General features: G+C 37.5%; 1 protein-coding gene across 3 annotated transcripts in view; it reads left to right on the forward strand.

Moving 5' to 3' along the window:
• LOC121382056 overlaps positions 1–23069 on the forward strand; it is a 116827-nt gene that overhangs the window by 71790 nt on the left and 21968 nt on the right. For 2 of the 3 annotated variants that reach the window (XM_041511533.1, XM_041511534.1), the window contains exons 4-5: positions 1585–1652; positions 10336–10551. In XM_041511533.1, coding sequence (XP_041367467.1) covers positions 1585–1652; positions 10336–10551 — 284 coding nt within the window. The remainder of the gene's footprint in view (positions 1–1584; positions 1653–10335; positions 10552–23069) is intronic. The other variant, XM_041511536.1, reaches the window with a different exon arrangement.

Consider the following 23069-nt stretch of genomic DNA (forward strand, 5'->3'; position numbering starts at 1 on the left):
TATGATTTTATTTTAGATGATTATTTATGGAATTAATGTAATGAAATAATTTATAGAAATAGTTTATTGCAATAATCCTCTTGGAGTATTGACGACACACACACACACACACACACACACACACACACACACACACACACACACACACACACACACACACACACACACACACACACACACACACACACACACACACACACACACACACACACACACACATACACACACACACACACACACGCACACACACACATACACACACACACACACATACACATACACACACACACACACACACACACACACTCAGACGCACAGACACATACACATACATATTTGTTTTAAAGAGTATATATATGTATGTATGTATGTATGTATGTATGTATGTATGTATTTCTAAACCGGTTACCTCTTAAAATCGGACTTTTCATTTAGTCCCGAGATGGTGTCCGGTTTATTCAAGGTACATAATTAAAGGTATATACATTCATACTGAAATTAGTAGTTACACAAACTACAGGACAAACAATTACTATGACACCAGCTAGGACACCTAATATATAAAATAATCCAGATTCAAGCATGTAATACTGTTGATGTGCATAAGCTTATAATACACTATATTATTTTTAATTCAAATGATTTGAAATAATGCGATGACAAATTTGTTACAATTTGAGCATTAACATTATTATACAAAGCAGTAAATTTAAAGACACATGGACAATGTCTATTATATTGTGGAATAAACGTTTGTTTTGTAAATTACGTACATTGGAAAATTATGTATAAAATGATATTCATTCTCTATATCATATATAACATATATAAGTTGTTCTTTGTTTAATGGAATAGAGAAACATAGCACATTAGTAAAAATTCTGAACGACAACAAAGTATTCCGATATCAAAATCGTATGTCTGTACAAGACAGAGTCGAACGGATGTTAGGCAAAGTCGTGATTGCTTCCATGGTGAATATTTTAAACATAGTTATCATTGATATTATTAATATATTTATAAACACGTGTGAGAGCATATGACGTTAAAGTATTATTCATATCATTAATACATTTTATTTATATTATAGTTAAACAATTCATCTAATGTCTTAAGAGGCGAGTTAATCGTCTAAGTAAGCTTATTACAAAATAGTCACACTGTTCGTCATGTCTGCCTTTGTTTTCAGCATCTAATCATAGTAAGCGAAGTAGGTAGTTACAGATATCTTCCGAGTTTGATTCACGGTTCCAGTAATTCGATCATTCTACACCTAGCATAAATGTCGCTGGCAAAGATGGTTTTGTGTACTTTTCTTTCTTGTAACGTGTTGGCGGGCCTATATTCAATTAAGATTTAAGTACTCTGTCCCGGGCACACAATCCCACAGTCTGAACATATATTGTCAGTACCTTGATGGACGTCTTTGAGTGTGTGGGTGCTTTGTGTCACTCTATTGTGTTAATATATAGGCAGTGACTCGTTTTTCTGCATCGAATAAAAATCAAGTGAATGTTTCGGCTTTTTCCAATGGCTTTCATTGGTGTGTGCATTACATGGTCATCTTATCTACTATATTTTCAGTGATATGTACCTCTCGGCCAACCGAACAAAGGAGACTGTCAGCACCAGGCTACCAATCATAACCGCAGGTTCTTTTGCTGCATTTACTCCGTAAATAGTTTTCAAAATGCTTCCAAAACCTTTTATGATAGACATTTTGATGCTGTTTCCTGACATGTCTTAACACACCTCGTTTTGACCTTGAGTACGCATATCAATATTTGTGGAGAAAGTCCTGTGTAATATATGAGATCGTTGTCAAAACCCCCTCTGGACTCAACCCTGTACTATAATGCTGGCTTCAATATTGTAATGGTTTAGTCATTCGAATTAGATTGCCAATGTTCTCTAATTTACTATATTATATTAATCATCGGCTATTGGATATCAAACATTTGATAGTTCTGAAATATAAGCTTCGGTGGAAACCCGCTACATTTTTTTCCATCAGCAGGACCATATTTTTTATATTCACTTTCCCAAAGATAAGACCGATGGCCGAGTCTTTTCACATCTAGAGATGCGCTGATGAATGTATAGCCAGAGCTTGTCGACAAAAATAGATAACGATATGTATCATTTACTTGATTACTTTCTTCACGGAAAGGACAGAACTCATCAACTATACAGATAATTGGACAAAGCCTTCATTTGTACAAGCGACCCCTGAAGCTTGTGCTTTTAAAAAGAGAAACTTGTTAGGTGCGAAAGTAAACTAACCGATGAACCCGAAGAGCAACAGAATAACGTTAGTCAACAACAAACATTTTAAACTGATGAATAGAACCACATACACATTGGGTCTGGGTAATGCTAACATGCACATTCGGAAAAACTCGCCAACTGTTTATGCCCTGCATTGGGTAAGCAACAGTTCTGTAGGGTAGATGGCTGTAATTATGGAATGATGCTAGCGAAGGTTTTGGATGAGAACTAGCGATTGTTCTGCAACGGTGTTATCGATGGCTCTGGAAATAAGTTAGTAGTAATTCTAGACGGATTGTCACCAAAGGTTATCTGTGTGTCTACAGGGTACTGGCGACAGTTTTTGTAGTTTGTTGGCCATTGTTAAAGAAGGTTGTGCACTTCGACTGACATGGATTGTTAACGTTTCGATGTTCGCTGAGTGATGCTGGATGAGCAATATTAATCTAACAACTGTAAAACTACCGACCGCCTGTATCCACTAAAGTATTACTAATACTAACATGGTCAGATGAGCAAATAGGCGATCTGGCAGGAACCAAACAACAACAATAACAACACGAGCCTGGTTTGCGATGAACAACGACCTGGCAACGTTGCTTGACAACGATATCGCCCACAGCATGGATGACCGGAAGTCCCGAGTGGATTTTGTTGTCTTTGCTGGCAGTGGCACTTTAAATTCGCTGTCGTCCCGCGTTACCAGCGCTAATTGACATTTGTTGCTCCGAAACGTGCCCATACTTCGTAAAGGGATCGGGTCAAGCACCCGGCGTGCCTTCCCTCGAGCTTTGTTTTGATGGCGGTTTTTGACAACTTAAAGGCAGCTCTGAGACGGCGAATAAAGGTTATTGCTATTAGCTGATGTGTTGCTGCTATCGCCATCAATCTGCCCATCCGAACAGACGCAGCCTACAGACAAACACTGGCTTCATTAAGAAATCATAATTTGCTGTAACTGGGGACGTTGTTTTGTTGAAAATGAATCATAGGCAAATAACAAGAGGGCAGTCGGGCAATTGGAAAATTATTTATTGAGTCCATAGATCACATATAAATGTTTTGCCATATGGGTATGAATTTTGCAATATCGATCATATTTTCCAATTAGCAAGAGACCCCGGCTGGTTATTACCGAAGTGGCGGGCTCGTATATCTGATGCAGGTTGACTCGCACTAAATTATCAACTGACCTTTATTTGTCCAACTACTATTTATTATGTATTCCCAACAGAAACTATACTTTTATACTTTATATTCATGTTACGCATCCTACCCACGAAGGTCAGTACAGGTGACTATAAAAATGCAAATGCAATTTTCTGAAAGCAACGAAAACGATACTTCAAACCATTGTTTAAATCACTCTTCTGAATTAGCAGACATTGTAATAGTGTTTCTGACTAACAGAGCTTTTTAACGACTACTGCTGCACCTTAGTTGTATTTTATTTTCAAAAAATCTTTATACCCTGTGTGTTTTTGATAATTCTAATGTTTGTAGTAGTCAAAGTTCATTTTATTTCCTAATATGTATATGTTTCGTATGTACACCCTTATGGGGACACAAAATTCTGTGTGTACTAGTGTAAACACTGGGACGATAAAATCACAGATGCCTGCAGACACTGACATTCTGGAAAGAAACAAATGTATATAATATATAATTTGTCTGAACATGATACAATAGCAGTGAACTCTGGATGAACTCGTAATCTTCTTAAATGTTATATGCCATGTCACTTTCTTGCAAGCTGTCGGACTTTGTATGCGTGTGCTGTCTCATGTTTATGGATGTGGTGGTAGTGGTGGATTGGTGAGCGGGTGGATGGATCTGTTAGTAAGACCTATGAAACAACCACGTTGTTTACTGGTGAACAACCTGAAACTAATCGCGGAGTTCCATTCGTGGTATCCTAGTTTCTCATAGATAGCTCGATATCATTGTGTGTCTGTAACTTATACTGACGGAATTAATATGATAGAGAAAAAAAAACATTCTCGGTTCATTAAACCCAAAGGTGATTACAGGAGACCTGGTGATAAAACTAATTAACTGCATGTCGACTGCTCGGCTCAGTTCTTTATTGATATTGAGCTTTAAAGCTCATTAGTACTCACAAACACAAATACAAAATACAAGAGAAACCGGTTCCGATAAATAAATAAATAAACATGCAATACAAGAAACAGACTTATAATAGGAAATCTATCTATCTATCTATCTATCTATCTATCTATCTATCTATCTATATATATATATATATATATATATATATATATATATATATATATATATATATATATTAAATTAACATTTAATTTTTCTATTATATGAAGTTATCAAAATAACAACATATAATTATTTACCAATTAAATTGTTTTAAAATAACAAATTATTACGGTTGTGTGCTGTCAATTATGACGTTACATCACATTGTTATAAGTGACGTCATATTGAGGTATGACGTAAGTTAGTTGTTTAAAGTTTTAAACGTAAAACATTTCAAGGGTTGGCCGAGTATTTACAAACAAATGAAACCCTCCCACCCTATAACCCTCTACGTTTAAATTGTTTGCTGTTTTGCTGCTGGTGTGTTATTTATAATTTTAGATTGGATATTCTAGTGTACTGTATGAAGGCTGTTCAAATCGAAATCGTCATGGCTAAATGTGTGATCACTCCTGTGACGGGACATGCTCTTAATTTTGTTTTCGCCTGTGGCGATATTAATTGTGTTAGAGGGCCATGTGCACTTCCAATATGCACTTAGCACAGGTGGGCACTTGTTACGTAATACCTTTTATGATAAATAGCTAGGGTTTTAGAGATATTGGGGAGAAACATATTGGAAGGTTCCAGGGAACGTCCGTCCGTTTGGACTTGGTAAATATCATTTCTGCTCTGTTGTATAACCTTGATGTGTTTGATGTGACTTTAAACATTTTAATACTGTATTATACCAATATTATTTAGACGGTGCTGCCGGTCAGGCAGGGATGTTTGATAAATGGGTGGTGTCTCATCAGGTAGAGTCATATACCGAGTTACGGGAGTTGTTGATCTTACAGGACATTAAAAATGGATTACCAGTTAGCTTATGTATTCATTTAGAGGATCGTGATGTCTAAAAGATAGAGGAGGCAGGCATAGTGTCAGATGATTACGTGTTAATACAAAAGCTCAGGCAGTACAGGATAGCTCTTTACAACAAAGAAGAAATTTCAGCCAGATTTTTCCCGGGAAGGTAACTATCGGGGAGAGTCATCTAGTTGGTCAGCTAGTCAGGCTAGGAATGCACCTGGTGGGCAAAGTAAGGATAAGCCTGCATTATCAGCCAATGCACGAACTTTTCGTCCACATTGCAGTTACTGTAAAAAGGATAACCATCTTGTCGGGGACTGTTTTAAAAGGAAACGCGATAATGCGCAAGTGGTCGGTTTAGTGAGGTCAGCTTCGCTAGCGAGAGAGTTAATGGTTAGTCCCTTGGCAGAGAAAGTAAACCCGTATGTGTCCACTGGTATGGTCTGTGATGTGAAACAAGAATTGTGTCCTAAGGCAATATCAGTCTATCGAAATACTGGTTGTAGTCAGTCGCTTATAACGTCAAAGTGTTTAGCTGGTATTGAAAATTCAGATACAGGACGTAGTTTGGCCTTAACCTCAGTTACTGGAGAAAAAATGGTTGTCCGGTTACATAACGTTTTCTTGTGTTCGAAGTTTGTGACGAGACCAGTCATTATGGGTGTTGTGAAGGACTTGCCTGTTGAAAACATAGGAGTTTTGTTGGGTAACGGTTTGACTAGTCAGTGTTGTCAGCCGAAATGTGACCAATTGTTAATTAAAGACAGCCCTTTACCAATAGAAGAGAGTGAGGTTGATGAGATTAGATATCCTGCGTGTGTAATGACTAGGGCTATGGCCAGAAGGGTAACACGAGACCCAGAGGATATTTGTGATTTGTCTGATACGTGTGTGAGCCATGAAATTGGAATGGATGAGGTTATCAGTAAAATGGTAGATAAGTCAACTGAGGAACTAAATGTGGTGGAACCTGTTGACCTCCCGCAGAGGGGAAATGAACCAGTTGTGTTTGATAGAGGGGCCTTACCTTGTAATAGACAAGAGTTAATCCTAGAGCAGGGGGCTGATCCAAATTTGTTGGCAGCTCGCACTACATTGTTAACCGAGGACAAGTGAGTATTAATGAATAAGAGAGTTAGAGATAGGAGGTTGCCGGCGACCGAACTGGCTAGGAAGCATCTGAGCTATGCTCAGAGAAAAATAAAATCAGTGTTTGATAGGAAGGTTAGGAGTCGGGAATTTAAACCAGGGGATAAGGTGCTGCTGTACCTTCCCATTAAACGGGGTTCATTGCAGAACAGGTATTTCGGGCCCTATGTTGTGCACAAACGGGTTAATGAAACAGGGTATGTGATAAACACTCCTGATAGGGTTAGGAAAAGTAGGTATTGTCACATCAATTTGCTAAAAGGTTATTTTGACAGACTGCCGATAGTTCCAGAGTTACCGGTCCAAATTGAGAGTCACTCAATTTCCTGTGATGACGTCAAGACTGCAGAGATCAAATTAACCAACAGCCAGATTCTAGCAGACTTGAACCCCCAGCGAGAAACGTTAACTACGCTGATACAAGACAATGTTTCCATTTGTCAGGACCTTCCAACGGTTACCAATACCTTAAGCCAAGATGTGCGCTTGGAACCCAACGCTACACCGATTCGACACCATGCCTATCGGAGAAAACCTGGAAAACGTGCGACACTGAAAAAGAAGGAAACGAAGTTCCAGTGGTCAGATGAATGCGAGAAGTCATTCAACCGTCTCAAGCAGATGCGCTCCTCGTCTCCCGTGATGGCAGCGCCAGACTACCGAATGCCTTTCAAACTAGCTGTGGATGCCAGTGACGTGGGAGCTGGAGCTTTGCTGTTCCAGGAAGACGAAAATGGACTGGACCATCCTGTAAGTTTCTTCTTCAAAAAGTTTGACAAACACCAGGTGAACTATTCCACTATAGAGAAGGAAGCTTTGGCCATGGTACAAGCTCTGAAGTATTTTCAGATCTACGTGAAATCGGCAGTGCATCAAGTGGTGGTCTTTACTGATCATAATCCGCTTACTTTCATTCACAGAATGAAAGCCACCAACCAGAGAGTTTTGAGATGGAGTCTTCTTCTGCAAGAATTCCCAATTAGCATTGAACATATCAAGGGCACTTCTAATGTAATCGCTGATGCCCTGTCCCGAAGTTGAACGTTATGATAATGTGTTAACATTCTTGATTTCTGTTTTGTTTTTATATATTTTATTTGTATACCAGGGACTCAGAGACTCAGTGTGATTACTGGTAGTCACCTTATTATTACATGTGTTATAAATGCCCGGATGCGTCGATTAACGCACCTTTTGTTTAAATGTAGTATATTTCCCTATTCCTAGAGTAGAGGAAATATCCTTTTTGAGGTGGGGGTTTGTGACGGAACATGCTCTTAATTTTGTTTTCAACTGTGGCGATATTAATTGTGTTAGAGGGCCGTTTGCAGTTCCAATATGCACTTAGCCCAGGTGGGCACTTGTTACGTAATACCTTCGCGCGACCGTGCTTCCCAATATGCACTTCGTCCAGTTGTGGAGGCCATGTGGCCAGTATTACGTAATACCTCTGCGAGTGCGGTTTCGACGACCGTGATGTTGGCGACTAGGCGTCATCCAGTCTGGTCTTCTAAGAGAAAAATGCGTCTCTGGTAGTTGGGGAAATATCTCATGATACGTGAGGTACCGCGATGTACCCCCAGGCGATATTCGGCTTTTATGATAAATAGCTAGGGTTTTAGAGATATCGGGGAGAAACATATTGGAAGGCTTCCAGAGAACGTTCGTCCGTTTGGACTTGGTAAATATCATTTCTGCTCTGTTGTATAACCTTGATGTGATTGATGTGACTTTAAATATTTTAATACTGTATTATACCAATATTATTTAGACAGTGCTGCCGGTCATCTGACGCAGTATACTGTAGGCTCACTGTTCTGAATAGTTATTAAGGCTTAGCCAGTCATCCTAGAGGACCTAGGTAAACTGTAGGTTATTGTCTTTATTGTGATAGGTACCAGTATTAAGTCTGTATTACAAGGTTATTGAATGAGTAGTTAGGGTTAATTAAAAATTAACCAGTTAGGAATAGAGTTGTAATTCCTTTATTAATTAAGTTCCCCTGGAAGCGTTTCTCAATTATCACACGTTACTGAATGATTAGTTAAGGGTTAATTAAAAATTAACCAGTTAGGAATAGAGTTGTAATTCCTTTATTAATTAAGTTCCCCTGGCAGCGTTTCTCAATTATCACACGTTACTGAACGAGTAGTAAGGGTTAATTAAAAATTAACCAGTTAGGAATAGAGTTGTAATTCCTTTATTAATTAAGTTCTCCTGGAAGCGTTTCTCAATTATCACACGTGTGGGTGTTGTGTCACGGTGAAGTGATTAGCATATTGTGTAAACTAGACACCTAGAGATTAACTAATTGAGTGATCAGTTCTGGGTTGTTATTATTTGTTGTTGTTAATTAACTACTGCGGCAGTACATTTGTCAGCGTAGGTTAATACAGATTCCAAAGTGTATTGTGTTTTTGTTGTGTTTTCTAGTGAACTAAACGTGCTATAATAATATATACTTTATATAAGATCTTATCTCTGATCATACCTAGACGAGCCAGCGGGTATAACTGCCTGTTACAGAGAGATCTAATAGATATACAGTTAGGAGAGATATTTGGACAATCGTGTTTCATTCAGTTACGGGTATTATAGGATCCCCGTGACAACTCGCATGATTAAATCTAGACAATACTGAACATTGCGCACAAAAGATCATTTTTAATTATGACATTTTTCTGCGGTACACATTAAATCAGGAAAATATGTTTGTTAGGTTCGTACTCGTTTAAGAGTTGACATGAATATTTATGAGCAAAATGGGGCTGCACGTGCGATACATGTCTGTAAGGAGAAGCACGTGCGTGCATAGTTCATTCTAGCTTGCGTCTGAACCAGTAACAGCCAAATATTCATGATTTAATTATTTACATAAATATATATTTTCCAAAGGTTTTCCAGAGTCTTTTTCTCAACGAGTTTTTTCTCTGGTTTTTTAACCTGGAAGTAAACTTGTTATATGAAAATAGATTGCGTTTGTTAGGAGCGGAATGCTTATGAAATGTATGAAGATTTGTTTATTTATGATGTACAAAACATAAAAAATAAGCCAGTTGCATGTAGTTTCTCGGTCAGCCTACAAGGCATTTTGGAGTGTTGTTTTATATTAAGAGGATGAAAGTGTTTAATCATATTTACTATATCACGAATCGGCAGTTTCTCGCTCAACAATAGTACCGTTTATTTATTTATTTATGTATTTATTTATTTGGATTTTGTTTGAATTGGATTTTTCTATATTTTCATTGATGATTTATTTGCATATTTTCGACATGTGTATATCTGGTTCCAGTGTACACTGTTGCTCAATTTATCAATTTATCTATTTGTGTCCAGTTATTTATATTTGGGTTGCCCAAATGCCCTATTTTCGGGTGGTAACCTTAAATTAAACCGTGGCCAATTCAGCCAATAAACAAATAAACACAATATTTTGAACTGTTATCTTTGATATATATATATATATATATATATATATATATATATATACATACATACATACATACATACATACATACATACATACATACATACATACATACATACATACATACATACATACATATATATATATATATATATATATATACATACATACATATATATAAATGTATTTTCTTAAGGTGAATGCTTTAAATAAATATTTTCCAAACTTACATAGTTGTTTGACATTTTCAGTAAGATATAATTGCAAGAGCCTGAGATACGATCGTTTGTTCCAATAATAAGTATTAATGTTTTTTTGTTTTTTTTCTCAGATTATAGTATAGAAGAAATTAAAAAAATAAACTGAAACTCATCTTCCATATGACTGGTGTTTTGTTTCTTCAGAACTCCTCGACCAGCACGGGAAGAGTTTCTTTGTTCCGTTCCTGAACGTGCAGACAGACCTGTTTATCGAGATCGCGCCTAGCTTCCCCGGCCTCGACAACATCACCGTGCACGTCACCGACTCGTTTGGGCTCAACGGCGTCAACAGCACGGTGTCAAGGTCGTCCGTTCTCCGCATGGAGTTCACAGAGTTGTTCACGAGCGACAACAGTTCAGGTTCGTACACTGACGCCAATGTGAAGGTCGTTCATCAGTATGAAGGTCGTTCAGTACTGTTAGTGCACACGTCGTATAACTCACCACTGCTAGGTAGTCATCCTCAGTTAAGAGTTCACCACTGTCAGACTGTTACCATTGTCAGATAGCCACTGTCCAATAGGCACAGTCAGATAGTCTAACACTCAGATATTTCATCACTAGCATGTTACTTTTGATGTAGTTCCGCATTGATAGTCCTCCAGTGTCAGAATGTTCACAAGTCAGACCGTCTTTCACTGTCAGATATTTCATTACCTACATGTTCATCACTGGTAAATAATCTTTCACTGTCAATATGTTCCCCACTGACAAATAATATTTCACTGTCAAAATGTTCACTACTGTCAAATGTGTTTTCTCCGGTGTCAAAACGTTTATTATTGTCAGTATTCCAGTGTCAAAATGTTCACCACTGTCTAATAGTCTTTCACTGTCAAAATGTTCACCATTGTCAGTTTTCCAGTGTCAAAAATATTCACCACTATCAAATAGTCTTTGACTGTCAAACTATTCACAGCTGTCAGTCTTCAACTGTCAGTCTTCCATTGTCAAAATGTTCACCACTGTCAGATAATATTCATCAAATTATTCATCAATGACAAATGCTTGACCACTCTCAGTTTACGACTGTCGTATTTTCTCTCCTGTCAGTTGACTATCAGATATCTCGTCAATGTCAGATAACTAACTATCGGCAGACAATTAGAAAATGTGCGCTACCTTGTTGACCAAAGCCGAAAAACAATCTGTCGAAAATAAACATGTTTTGTATTTGTGTAATTTTAATTATCTGCAATTGCAATTGACCTCTGGAGTACTTCGTTTAATTTGCAATTTATTCTTTATCCACGAAGGAGATATTTTAATCAGACTATGACCACTTTTATTCAATGTATTAGAAGCGTCATTCAAAATTAAACCAAAAACATTAAACAAAGAAAATTATATTTATTCAAAATATTTTTTCTAATAAATTTAATAAAACCTTTTACACGTTAGAGGACGCGAGAAGAAAGCGGTGTTTTCACAACAATGTATACTTAATGTACTTGGCAACCTTTGATGTACAAGCCACAGAAAACTGATTAGCAAGACAATTAATGAACACACATAGAACAATAAGCGGAGAATGGGTGGTCAGCAAGAGTTGATGGGTGCTAATTATGATTAATACTATCAAGATTGTTATTATTCCTCCTTCTATAGTATTTGAACTCCTTCATCCTATCATGGACCGGCCTCGGTGGCGTTGTGGTTAGGCCATCGGTCTACAGGCTGATAGGTACTGGGTTCGGATCCCAGTCGAGGCATAGGAATTTTAATCCAGATACCGACTCTAAACCCTGAATGAGTGCTCCGCAAAGCTCAATGAGTAGGTGTAAACCACTTGCACCGACCAGTCTGGTTCAACAAAGGCCATGGTTTGTGCTATCCTGCCTGTGGGAAGCGCAAATAAAAGATCCCTTGCTGCTAATCGGAATGAGTAGCCCATGTGGGGCGACAGCGGGTTCCCTCTCAAAATCTGTGAGGTCCTTAACCATATGTCTGACGCCATATAACCGTAAATAAAATGTGTTGAGTGCGTCGTTAAATAAAACATTTCTTTCATCCTATCATTTGCTTGTGCATATCTTAACATAATAAAATAATTGTCCAAAACTTCTAAGATATTTGTGGAATATTGGGACATGCATTAAATAACAATTCCAAATGGTGAATAACAAAACGTGGTACCATATTGTGACCACCTTGGTTTACACTCGTTTATTGCGATAATAAATTTTAATTAAATAAATTATGAAAGCCTATAACTAAACCTAAACGACAAATCATTAGCATAGCCAAGTTCGTATCGCTGCCAAAGATTCCACACACTTTTTTGACAAAACTCTTGGAATTAATGTGGGGCATACGTTATACAAAGTTATGAAAATCTCCACACCATTTGTGTTCGCCTACAGATGCCCTGTGAATTACGAATAATATTTTGTTGTATTAAAATTAAATTAAAACCATGTTTTTGACAATTTTACATTTGCAGGCTAATAGAAAAACGTCTTGTTAAAAGATAACAGAAAATCCAGAAAACCCCCCAATGAACGTCTACAGGTTGTTTTTGTTTTATTGAAAACATATTTTATTGCATAAACACGAAAACGATTGGGCACAAGATTGCCAACTTACTAGGCCGTCTCCTACGGGTTGTTAAAACTGACCATGGTATTTACTAGTAATATAAGCAAAACGTTTCCTACTACCTGGCGTTTTTGTACTGCCCACATAATTACAGAGGCTTGTTAATAAGATAGTTCACATACATTGTGGTGGGTGGATGGATGTATGGATGTCTAGACACAATTATTTGTAGACAAAACGCTTACAACACGCCATAAGTAATTTGTTTTATCAAATATTTTTAATGGCTTTGGACCACAGAATACTCCCGCTTACAGACAAAACAAAGCGAAGGTTACACACAGCCGTGTTTTTTAAGTAGCTCTTCTAGCCGTGTTACTTCTTTGAGACAAACACACAGTGCGAATGATCAATAACTATTCTGATACATGCTGAAGACACAAGAAAATCACAACATATTAACCACCCATCGACTTCTGCGTTACCGAGTCAGTAGAGTGTATGTGCTTACGGTAATTCAATCCTAATGCATGTTCTTATTGATTATTATACCAAGACACATTACAATCCAACATTGCGCCGCGCTCAATAGCCAAGAAAAAAGCCTTTGATCATTTGCAGAAAGTTCAAATTAATACTTTGAATTGATAATTTTATAGCCTTCGTTAGCTCGTCCAATTAGTGAACGACTGCCGATTGCGATAAACGTGAACAACAAAACCATCATTCGCGATCAAGGCCGTATCTCTGCATAATGCACAGTCGAATGGGCGTTTGGCAAAAATAATTGTTGATTCTAGTGCATTCATTTGTGTTTTTACCGTAGTTTGACACCCAATAGCCGATGCATTTTTCGTGCTGGGGTGTGATTAAACATCTATTTCATTCTATTCTCTATCCAGTGCCTCGTCTACAAGAGGACAGCCACTCCCGAGGAGATCATTTACTAGACAATGCATCCCTCTTGCACCGCCACAAAGAGGACTGCCATTCCCAGACCAATTTACTAAATCTAAACTAACAAAGGACATATATCAATGGAACAAATATAGCTGTAATGACATGCACTCATGAATCACTGTTAAAACAGTAATGATATTAAACCAGATATTTACATCCCTACCTAAAGGAGTATTCTGATAAATCAGCTACATACATTAAAGGACATTCATGAGTTTGCTGCAATTTTTAAGATGTTATCGACTAACAGAGACTTTTTGACGACTGTAATTACATATCAAATATAATTTTCTGCATAAAATATTAGTGGCTGTATATTAAACGCGTTTCTGATTGTTCTAATATTTGTACTAGGTTAAATTTCATTTTATTTCCTAAAAAGATTGTTTTCGTATGTACGAAATTATTTGAAGACAAAATCCAGTTTGGGCTTCTTACAAATATTAAGACGACCAGAAACACATTGAATATACAGACACAGGTATTCTAAACAAGAAAATATATTAATATATAAGATTAATCGTAGAAATATTTTATTAGTCGGAAACATCTTACAGTGCAGCAAATTCGGGAATGTCCCTTTAAACATTTTAATAGATCAGTTACACAGTCTCAATAATTATGTAAAGTAGTAACAGATGCTAATCATCTTAATAAATCAAGTACTCATTCTAAACGTTTTATTTAGTTAATGACACACTGTAAACATTTAATAAATTAAAGACATTATTCGGAGTTTTGAGCCCTAGCAAGACTTCGTATTGTTCCCCCAACTAAAGTAACACGCATCCTTCTTTTTCCTATTTTTAAAAACACAATGTTACCTTACCTAAGCATTTAGAATGACCTTTGAGCGAATGATTTGAAATTTCGTTTGGCCGTTGAAAGAAATAATAAATTCATACGTTCAAAATTATTTCAGACAAAAATTGATATTGAGATAATACGGAATATTACAATGTCCAGAAATGCATATGGAAATATTCATATTCTAAGCAAGAAAATGTAGGTAAAATATTTCTAAAATCCCTCATAAATCGGCTACACATTTTAAACCTTTTAACTAAAACACACACACACACACACACACACACACACACACACACATATATATATGTGTGTATACATACATACATACATACATATATACATATATATATATATATATATATATATATATATATATATATATATATATATATATAATCCAACCTGTCTTAAGCGGTCACTCAAGGATGGGGAAAAATAGACCGCTAAAGACAGGTGGCCGCTGATTACAGGTTGCCACATATACAGTCTTTAAAACGTTTGATGAAGTGGCGACAGCGGGTTTCCTCTCTCAATATCTTTGTGGTCCTTAACCATATGTCCGACCGCCATATAACCGTAAATAACGTGTTGTGTGCGTCGTTAAATAAAACATTTCCTTCCTTGTCATTGGTTCTTTTTTTTGGCCTCCTTTAGAAATAAGGTAATTGGGAATGTATTAATTTAACCGTTCTTAAAATGTTTGTTTTCATTTTTTCATTTAATTATTTAATTCTTACTTCATGCAGTGTATTGTCATAGTAAGTGAAACTACACATGCCAAGCGTAGCCTGCCTAGAGGCAATTAGATACATTGCAGAGTCATACTTTCTTAATTGATACACAGTAGAGATATCGGGACTGAATGGATACTAGTATTCCTGAAGTTGTGAAGATAGGTTCTTTGTTGCACCTTATCACTGTTATTAAAATATCCTTTTTATACAATAGTAAACATTTACTGTGGCCGCTTAATACAGGTATTTTAACGATTTGAGATCCGATTTAGGTGGCCGCTAGCCGCGTTAGACAAGTGACCACTTATTACAGGTGTATTTACATTATAAATCGTTTGGGCGGGAAAAAGTGGCCGCTTAAGGCAGGTGACCGCTGATTACAGGTGACCGCTAGGACAGGTTTGACTGTATATCAGCTACACAAGTTAAACATTTTAATATATATATATATATATCGGTTACATATTTTAAACAGTTTAATATATAAATTGGTTACACATTTTACACATTTTAATTTACATATCGGTTACACATTTTAAATATTTTAATATATATATCGGCTACACATTTTAATAGATCTTCAATAGATCTTTAATAGTTACACATACTAATATATCTTAATAGTTATACGTGTTAGTGATTTAAAATATACCATTTCATTCATTTATACTTATTTTAGTGCTTATATCCAGTTACGATTCAAACACGCTGTCCTTGGCACACACCTCAGCTATCAGAGCTGTCTTTCCAAGACAGTGGGTTAGTTGTTAGTGAGAGAAAAGTCGGTGTAATGACCGTACACCTTCCCACTGCGTTACTAAACTCGCTGTGATGCGAACTCCGTACCTACCAGCCTTAAATCCAATGGCCCCTGCGTGTGCTGTAACCTCACCGTGGTGCAGGGGTGTAACATTCTCTTTGAGAATGGCCAATACAGCACAAAATTGAAGTTTTGAGTAAGATTCAGTATCCGTAAAATTCTGTGATATTTGTGTTTTTGCACAGTTCTTTACACTGTTTTTGTTTAAGTCTTGAATTTTTATATTGATGTTGATCATCACTTTATTTATTTGCATTACCATAGTTTGACACCCAATAGCCGATGTATTTTTCGTGCTGGGGTGTCGTTAAACATTCATTCATTCATTCATTCATTCATTCATTCATTCATTCATTCATTAAATCCAATGGGTTAACCACTGCACCGCCGCGATCGGCAAATATAATACTGCCTGAAATATTTAAATAGGAATTTTATGTACTGTTTTGGCACCGTCTAAAGACATATTATTGTATTAATATCCCCTGTCACAAATGACACAAATCAATGTTGATGGCACATACAGAGATGCAGACCCTTCATTCGTAGGTTGGCTGGAAACAGAAGCCGCATAGCTGTAATATTTATTATTTCTATTTTAGTTCAGCCCTGTAATATTATAATTTTGGTGTAATTCGAATGACTATAAACTAGGTGGAATACAATATCTATTTTTTGAAAAAATATGTTCAGCGCCAGTTTTTCAAATCGATTGAGGATATAAATTGCCCAGCGAATTCACTTTAAAAGCAAACACAAAGAGACCATGGGCAAAAATCAATAGTTAACCATTACTGAAAAGAAATAGAAAAAAGAGAGATATCGTTAAGTCCATTGGGTGATTTCAATTTAACTCTCTCCTGTCGTGCAATACACCAGTCCAACTGAGGCAGTTTAACATGTACAGTGAGTGCACCAGTTGAAATGAGGCAGTTTAACATGTACAGAGAGTACATCAGTTGAAATGAGACAGTTTAACATATAAATTCAGTACACCAGTAGACATGAAGCAGTATAACATGTACATACAGTACACTAGTTGAAATGAGGCAGTGTAACACGTACAGACAGTACAACAGTTGACACGAAGCAGTATAACATGTACACCAGGTGAAATGAGGCAGTTTAACATGTACAGAGAGTACACCAGTTGACATGAAGCAGTTTAACATGTACATACAGTACACTAGTTGACCTGAAGCAGTATAACATGTACATACAGTACACTAGTTGACATGAAGCAGTTTAACATGTACATACAGTACACTAGTTGATATGAAGCAGTATAACACGTACATACAGTACAATAGTTGAAATGAGGCAGTATAACATGTACATACAATACAGTAGTTGAAATGAGGCAGTGTAACACGTACAGACAGTACACTAGTTGAAATGAAGCAGTCTAACATGTACAAACAATACACACGTTGACATGAGGCAGCTTAACATGTACAAGCAGTACACTAGTTGACATGAAGCAGTTTAACATGTACATACAGTACACTAGTTGAAATGATTCAATTTAACATGTACATACCGTATCCTAGTTGAAATGATGCAATTTAACATGTACATACAGTACACCAGTAGACATGAAGCAGTATATCATGTACGTACAGTACACAAGTTGAAATGAGGCAGTGTAACACGTACATACAGTACAACATTTGACATGAAGCAGTATAACATGCACACCAGTTGATATGAATGAATGAATGAATAAATGTTTAACGACACCCCAGCACGAAAAATACATCGGCTATTGGGTGTCAAACTATGGTAATGCAAATAAATAAAGTGATGATCAAGATCAATATAAAAATTCAAGACTTAAAACAAAAACAGTGTAAAGAACTGTGCAAAAACACAAATATCACAGAATTTTACGGATACTGAATTTTACTCAAAACTTCAATTTTGTACCCCCCTGCACCACGGTGAGGTTACAGCACACGCAGGGGCCAGTTGATATGAGGCAGTGTAACATCTACAAAGAGTACACCAGTTGACATGAAGTAGTTTAACATGTACATACAGTACACTAGTTGAAATGAGGCAGTGTAACATGTACAGACAGTACAGTAGTTGAAATGAAGCAGTTTAACATGTACAGGCCGTTCACTAGTTGAAATGAGGCAGTTTAACACATACAGTGTACAAGTTGACATGAGGCAGTTTAACATGTACATAAAGTACACTAGTTGAAATGAGGCAATTTAACACGTACAAACAGTACACTAGTTTAAATGATGCAATTTAATATGTACATAGAGTACACTAGTTGAAATGATGCAGTTTAACATGTACATACATTACACTAGTTGAAATGATGAAGTGTAACATGTACATACGGTACACTAGTTGAAATGATGCAATTTAACATGTACATACAGTACACTAGTTGAAATGATGCAATTTAACATGTACATACAGTACACTAGTTGAAATGAGGCAGTTTAACATGTACATACAGTACACTAGTTGAACTGAAGCAGTTTAACGCACAGAGAGTACAGCAGTTGAAATTAAAAACATTTAAAATGTGCAGACAGTTCACCTGTTTGAACAATACACATGTTGAAATGAAGCAGTTTAACATGTACAGACGACTGTACACCCGTTAAAATGAATTAGTTTAAAATATACAGACGACTGTACACCAGTTGAACTGAATTAGTTTAATATGTACATACAGTACGCCAGTTGAACTGAATTAGTTTAACATGTTCAGACAGTACACCAGTTGAAATTGATCAGTTTAACATGTACATACAGTACACCAGTTGAAATGAATACGTTTAACATGCATTTAATATATACATACAGTACATCAATTGAAATGAACCAATTTTAACATGTACAGACAGTACACCAGTTGAAATGAATTATTTAAAAATATACAGACTGTACACCAGTTAAACTGAATAAGTTTAGCATGTACAGATCGTGAAGTATGCTAGCTGAACTGAAACAGTTTAACATGTACGTATAATACACCAGTGAAACTGAATCAGTTTAAAATGTACATACTGTACTCCATTTGAACTAAATCAGTTCAACATGTACAGACAATACGCCTGTTGAACTAAAGCAGTTTAACATGAACTACCGAAGAAGTGTAACAATGTAGCCCTTGATTAAGTTGATAAATTAATGTGTTTAACTTATCGAACTTGTGCATTTCATCAGTGAAACTAAAATAGTTTAACACATACAACACGAGAAGTACATTAATTAGATTATAGATTATACCCAAAGAGTACATTAAATTGTAGTTTAACACATACAACACGAGAAGTACATTAATTAGATTATAGATTATACCCAAAGAGTACATTAAATTGTAGTTTAACACATACAACACGAGAAGTACATTAATTAGATTATAGATTATACCCAAAGAGTACATTAAATTGTAGTTTAACATATACAACTCGTACAGTACATTAATTAAAATATACCAATGATACGTGAACTGAATTAATTAAATTGTAGTTTAACACACACAACTCGTAAGGTATGTTAAAGGTCCACAATCATAGCACATTATTAATACACAGTATATAAAACAAATACATAAACATTACAGTATTACAAAAAAACAAAAACCCATCCCAGTTATTAATAAAGTGACTGTTTGTAAAACGCTTTGGGAAAAACCCCACTGCTCAGTCGATTTGACCTACATCAGACCTGTGACATAGCATCAGGTGTTCTGTTAGTAGGTCAACATGCCGACAGCAGAGAAGGATTGTTCGAAAAACAGCTGATTCTTAACAGACGCTAGTTTGGACATTTTGGTCGAAACACATTTGTACATCTACTCTAATGGTACCTCGATTGGTGAGGAAGTGGTATATAAGCACGTTAACCTAGTTACCTACCTACCTGTGAAAAGCAGGACACAAATTCAGTCCCGACTTTTGAAAGTGGGATATTAACATTTGACTGTGATAAAAATATGTGTTCAGATCAGAGCGCATTTAAAACAACAAGCAGAATAAATAACATTATTTTATAGATTAATATCACATAAAATAGGGATCTGAATTTATTGTCTTAGACAGATCGGTATGCAAGTATGAACACGTACAAATAATAATACGATTTATCATGCTACCTACACCCGTTACTACTGGTGTTGTTCATTGTTTGTTAAGCATTCAAAGAGGCGCGATTATTTCATAACACTTTCTGCGGTGTCCTAATTACTGCCGTCATTGTTAAAAGGTGACCACTGGCAGACAGTAGGTATGATCGCATGCCAGTGTAGACAGTATAGGGGCAAGATCACGCGCCGGTGTCGACAGAGCTAATTACTACATAAAAGGTTCTTTTGTTCTTGAATTTGCATCCGAAGTCCGGAATAGAAGACATCCGGTGTCGACAGATGTTTTGTTTCCTAATAAATTAACGGTAGCTGAACGGGACTTTAAAACTGTGCCGGTTTACACATAATGCCGGTTTAGATAAGAGCACACACACACACACACACACACACACACACACACACACACACACACACACACACACACACACACACACACACACACACACACACACACACACACACACACACACACACACACACACACACACACACACACACACACTCACTCTCTCTCTCTCTCTCTCTCTCTCTCTCTCTCTCTCTCTCTCTCTCTCTCTCTCTCTCTCTCTCTCTCTCTCTCTCTCTCTCTCTCTCTCTCTCTCTCTCTCTCTCTCTCTCTCTCTCTCTCTCTCTCTCTCTCTCTCTCTGTTTGTGTGTGCATATATTGTGTGTGTGCGTGCATGTGTGTGTGTATATATGCCGATGGGGATACAGGCTTGGAACAGATATGATTAAAAAAACCAAAAAAACAAAAACAGGTGTCATATTTATCGACCACCTTAAATAATTGTCGTAATCCCCAGGGACGAAGTGGTCACTGCAGATTTTATCCCATCGTGATGGTCCTTTCCATTACGCACGGGTTCTGTTTAAGAACCACTTCCATGCAAACCCTGTGATTGTCGGTTTGTTTAAAGTTAGGAAAAACTGCTGCTTTGATACATCCAAACACTAAACAATTGTTCACCATATTTTACATTTGAAAACTATACTAAAACGCAAAAGAAACGCAGGTCCTGAAAATGCGAAAGAATTGCACTTTGTAAAGCAGTATCTTTGGTGGAATTGAACCTCAACTGTGTTAAAGGACATGGCACACACCCACACCGCAGTCCCACCTGCGTGTCAATTTCATTACCTGTGTGACGTCACGAATTCTCAAAACACGTTGTTTGCACGTGCTGGATCATCCGTATCATGAATCCAGTGCAAACACACTCATTGAAATGCTTATAAAGCCTACACACCTGGATTTAATCGCATAAATTCAATTTGAGTAGTGACAGACAACAGAATCACATTTTAAAAATGCCGCGACTGACGCAACTCCAGCGAGGGATGGCCATCGGGATGTTGCAAGCCGGACAGACCCGTACTGCTGTAGCCAGACAATTGGGATGTCATGTTTCGACAATCGCACGCCTTTCTCAACGTCACCAAATCACTGGATCTGTGAACGATCGACCACGCACCGGCCGCCCGAGGGTGACAACCGCAGCCCTAGACCGGTACATCCGGGTGACCCACCTTAGGAATCGGATGCTGCCAGCAGCTAACACCGCTCACCAGGTGCGTGGTCCACGTGGTCCAGTGTCCGCCGATACCGTCCGACGCCGTCTGAGGGCAGCAGGACTCCGTAACCGCCGTCCTTATGTGGGACCAATATTGACCCCTCGGCACCGCCAACAACGTCAACAGTGGGCGCAACAACATCAAAGATGGCGACGTGGCCAGTGGCAACAAGTTCTGTTTACTGATGAGAGCCGTTACAATCTTTCCAACGCTGATGGCCGAATCCGAGTATGGCGACGTCGACATGAACGTTACTCCGACTGCTGCGTTCTGCAGGCCGACCGATGGGGCGGGGGTAGTGTGATGGTGTGGGGTGGGTTCTCATTCAACCACAGAACACAACTTCATGTGTTCAGACAACGCGTTAATGCCGCCGTGTACCAAAATGACGTCATCAACAATCACGTCGTTCCCTTCTTTGCCGCTCACCCACGTGTGCGCTTGCTGCAGCAAGACAATGCCAGGCCGCACACTGCCAGGGCAACACAGGCGTTGCTGGCTCAGCACAACATCCCAACGTTGCCGTGGCCAGCCTTATCACCGGACATGGCGCCTATCGAACACGTCTGGGATGAAATCGGACGTCGCCTTCAGGCTCGCGGACAACCTCAGAATATGCAGGCGCTGGAGGCAGCATTGGTCCATGAATGGAACTCACTCCCTCAGGCATTCTTTCAACGGCTTGTCAACTCAATGAGGAGACGTTGCACTGCCTGTTTGAATGCCCAGGGTGGTCACACGCGATACTGACTTTGACAATGCTACAGGTCGTCTCTTTCACATTTTTAACATGGACCCCCACCCTACTTTATGACATGAAACAATAGCCAAAAAGGAATTCAATCAAACATTTCCAACACCAATGTGTGCCGAATTGGTGTAGCTCCAAAATAAATGTTGAAATCTTCATTTCGTTTTGTTTTTTTAATATTTTATATCCAATTTAATGAGAACCTGCGTTTCTTTTGCGTTTTAGTATATCTCCAAAATAATATTCCATCCATACAATTCAATTTAATATAATAAAATTTCCGCGTGTTCCACCTTCCCAGTAAAATGTTTGAAAGGCTGCGAATCACGCTTCATGTTATGCCGGTTAGCGCGTCACGGGGTCACGTGACTTGGCTCTTCGAGTCTACAGGCGTTTTGGCAAGCGATGGGGAAAACGCGACATTTTATTGTGAATATATTTAAAAAAAAATTTTTTTGATACTTCATATATATTGTAAAAGGTATACGTAGACACCAAACAATAGTGAATTACGTTTTTGATAAATGTTGACCTTTAATTAAATTGTAGTTTTAATACAATCAAATCGAGCAGTACATT

Source organism: Gigantopelta aegis, chromosome 9, assembly GCF_016097555.1.
Source record: "Gigantopelta aegis isolate Gae_Host chromosome 9, Gae_host_genome, whole genome shotgun sequence".
NCBI lineage: Eukaryota > Metazoa > Mollusca > Gastropoda > Neomphalida > Peltospiridae > Gigantopelta > Gigantopelta aegis.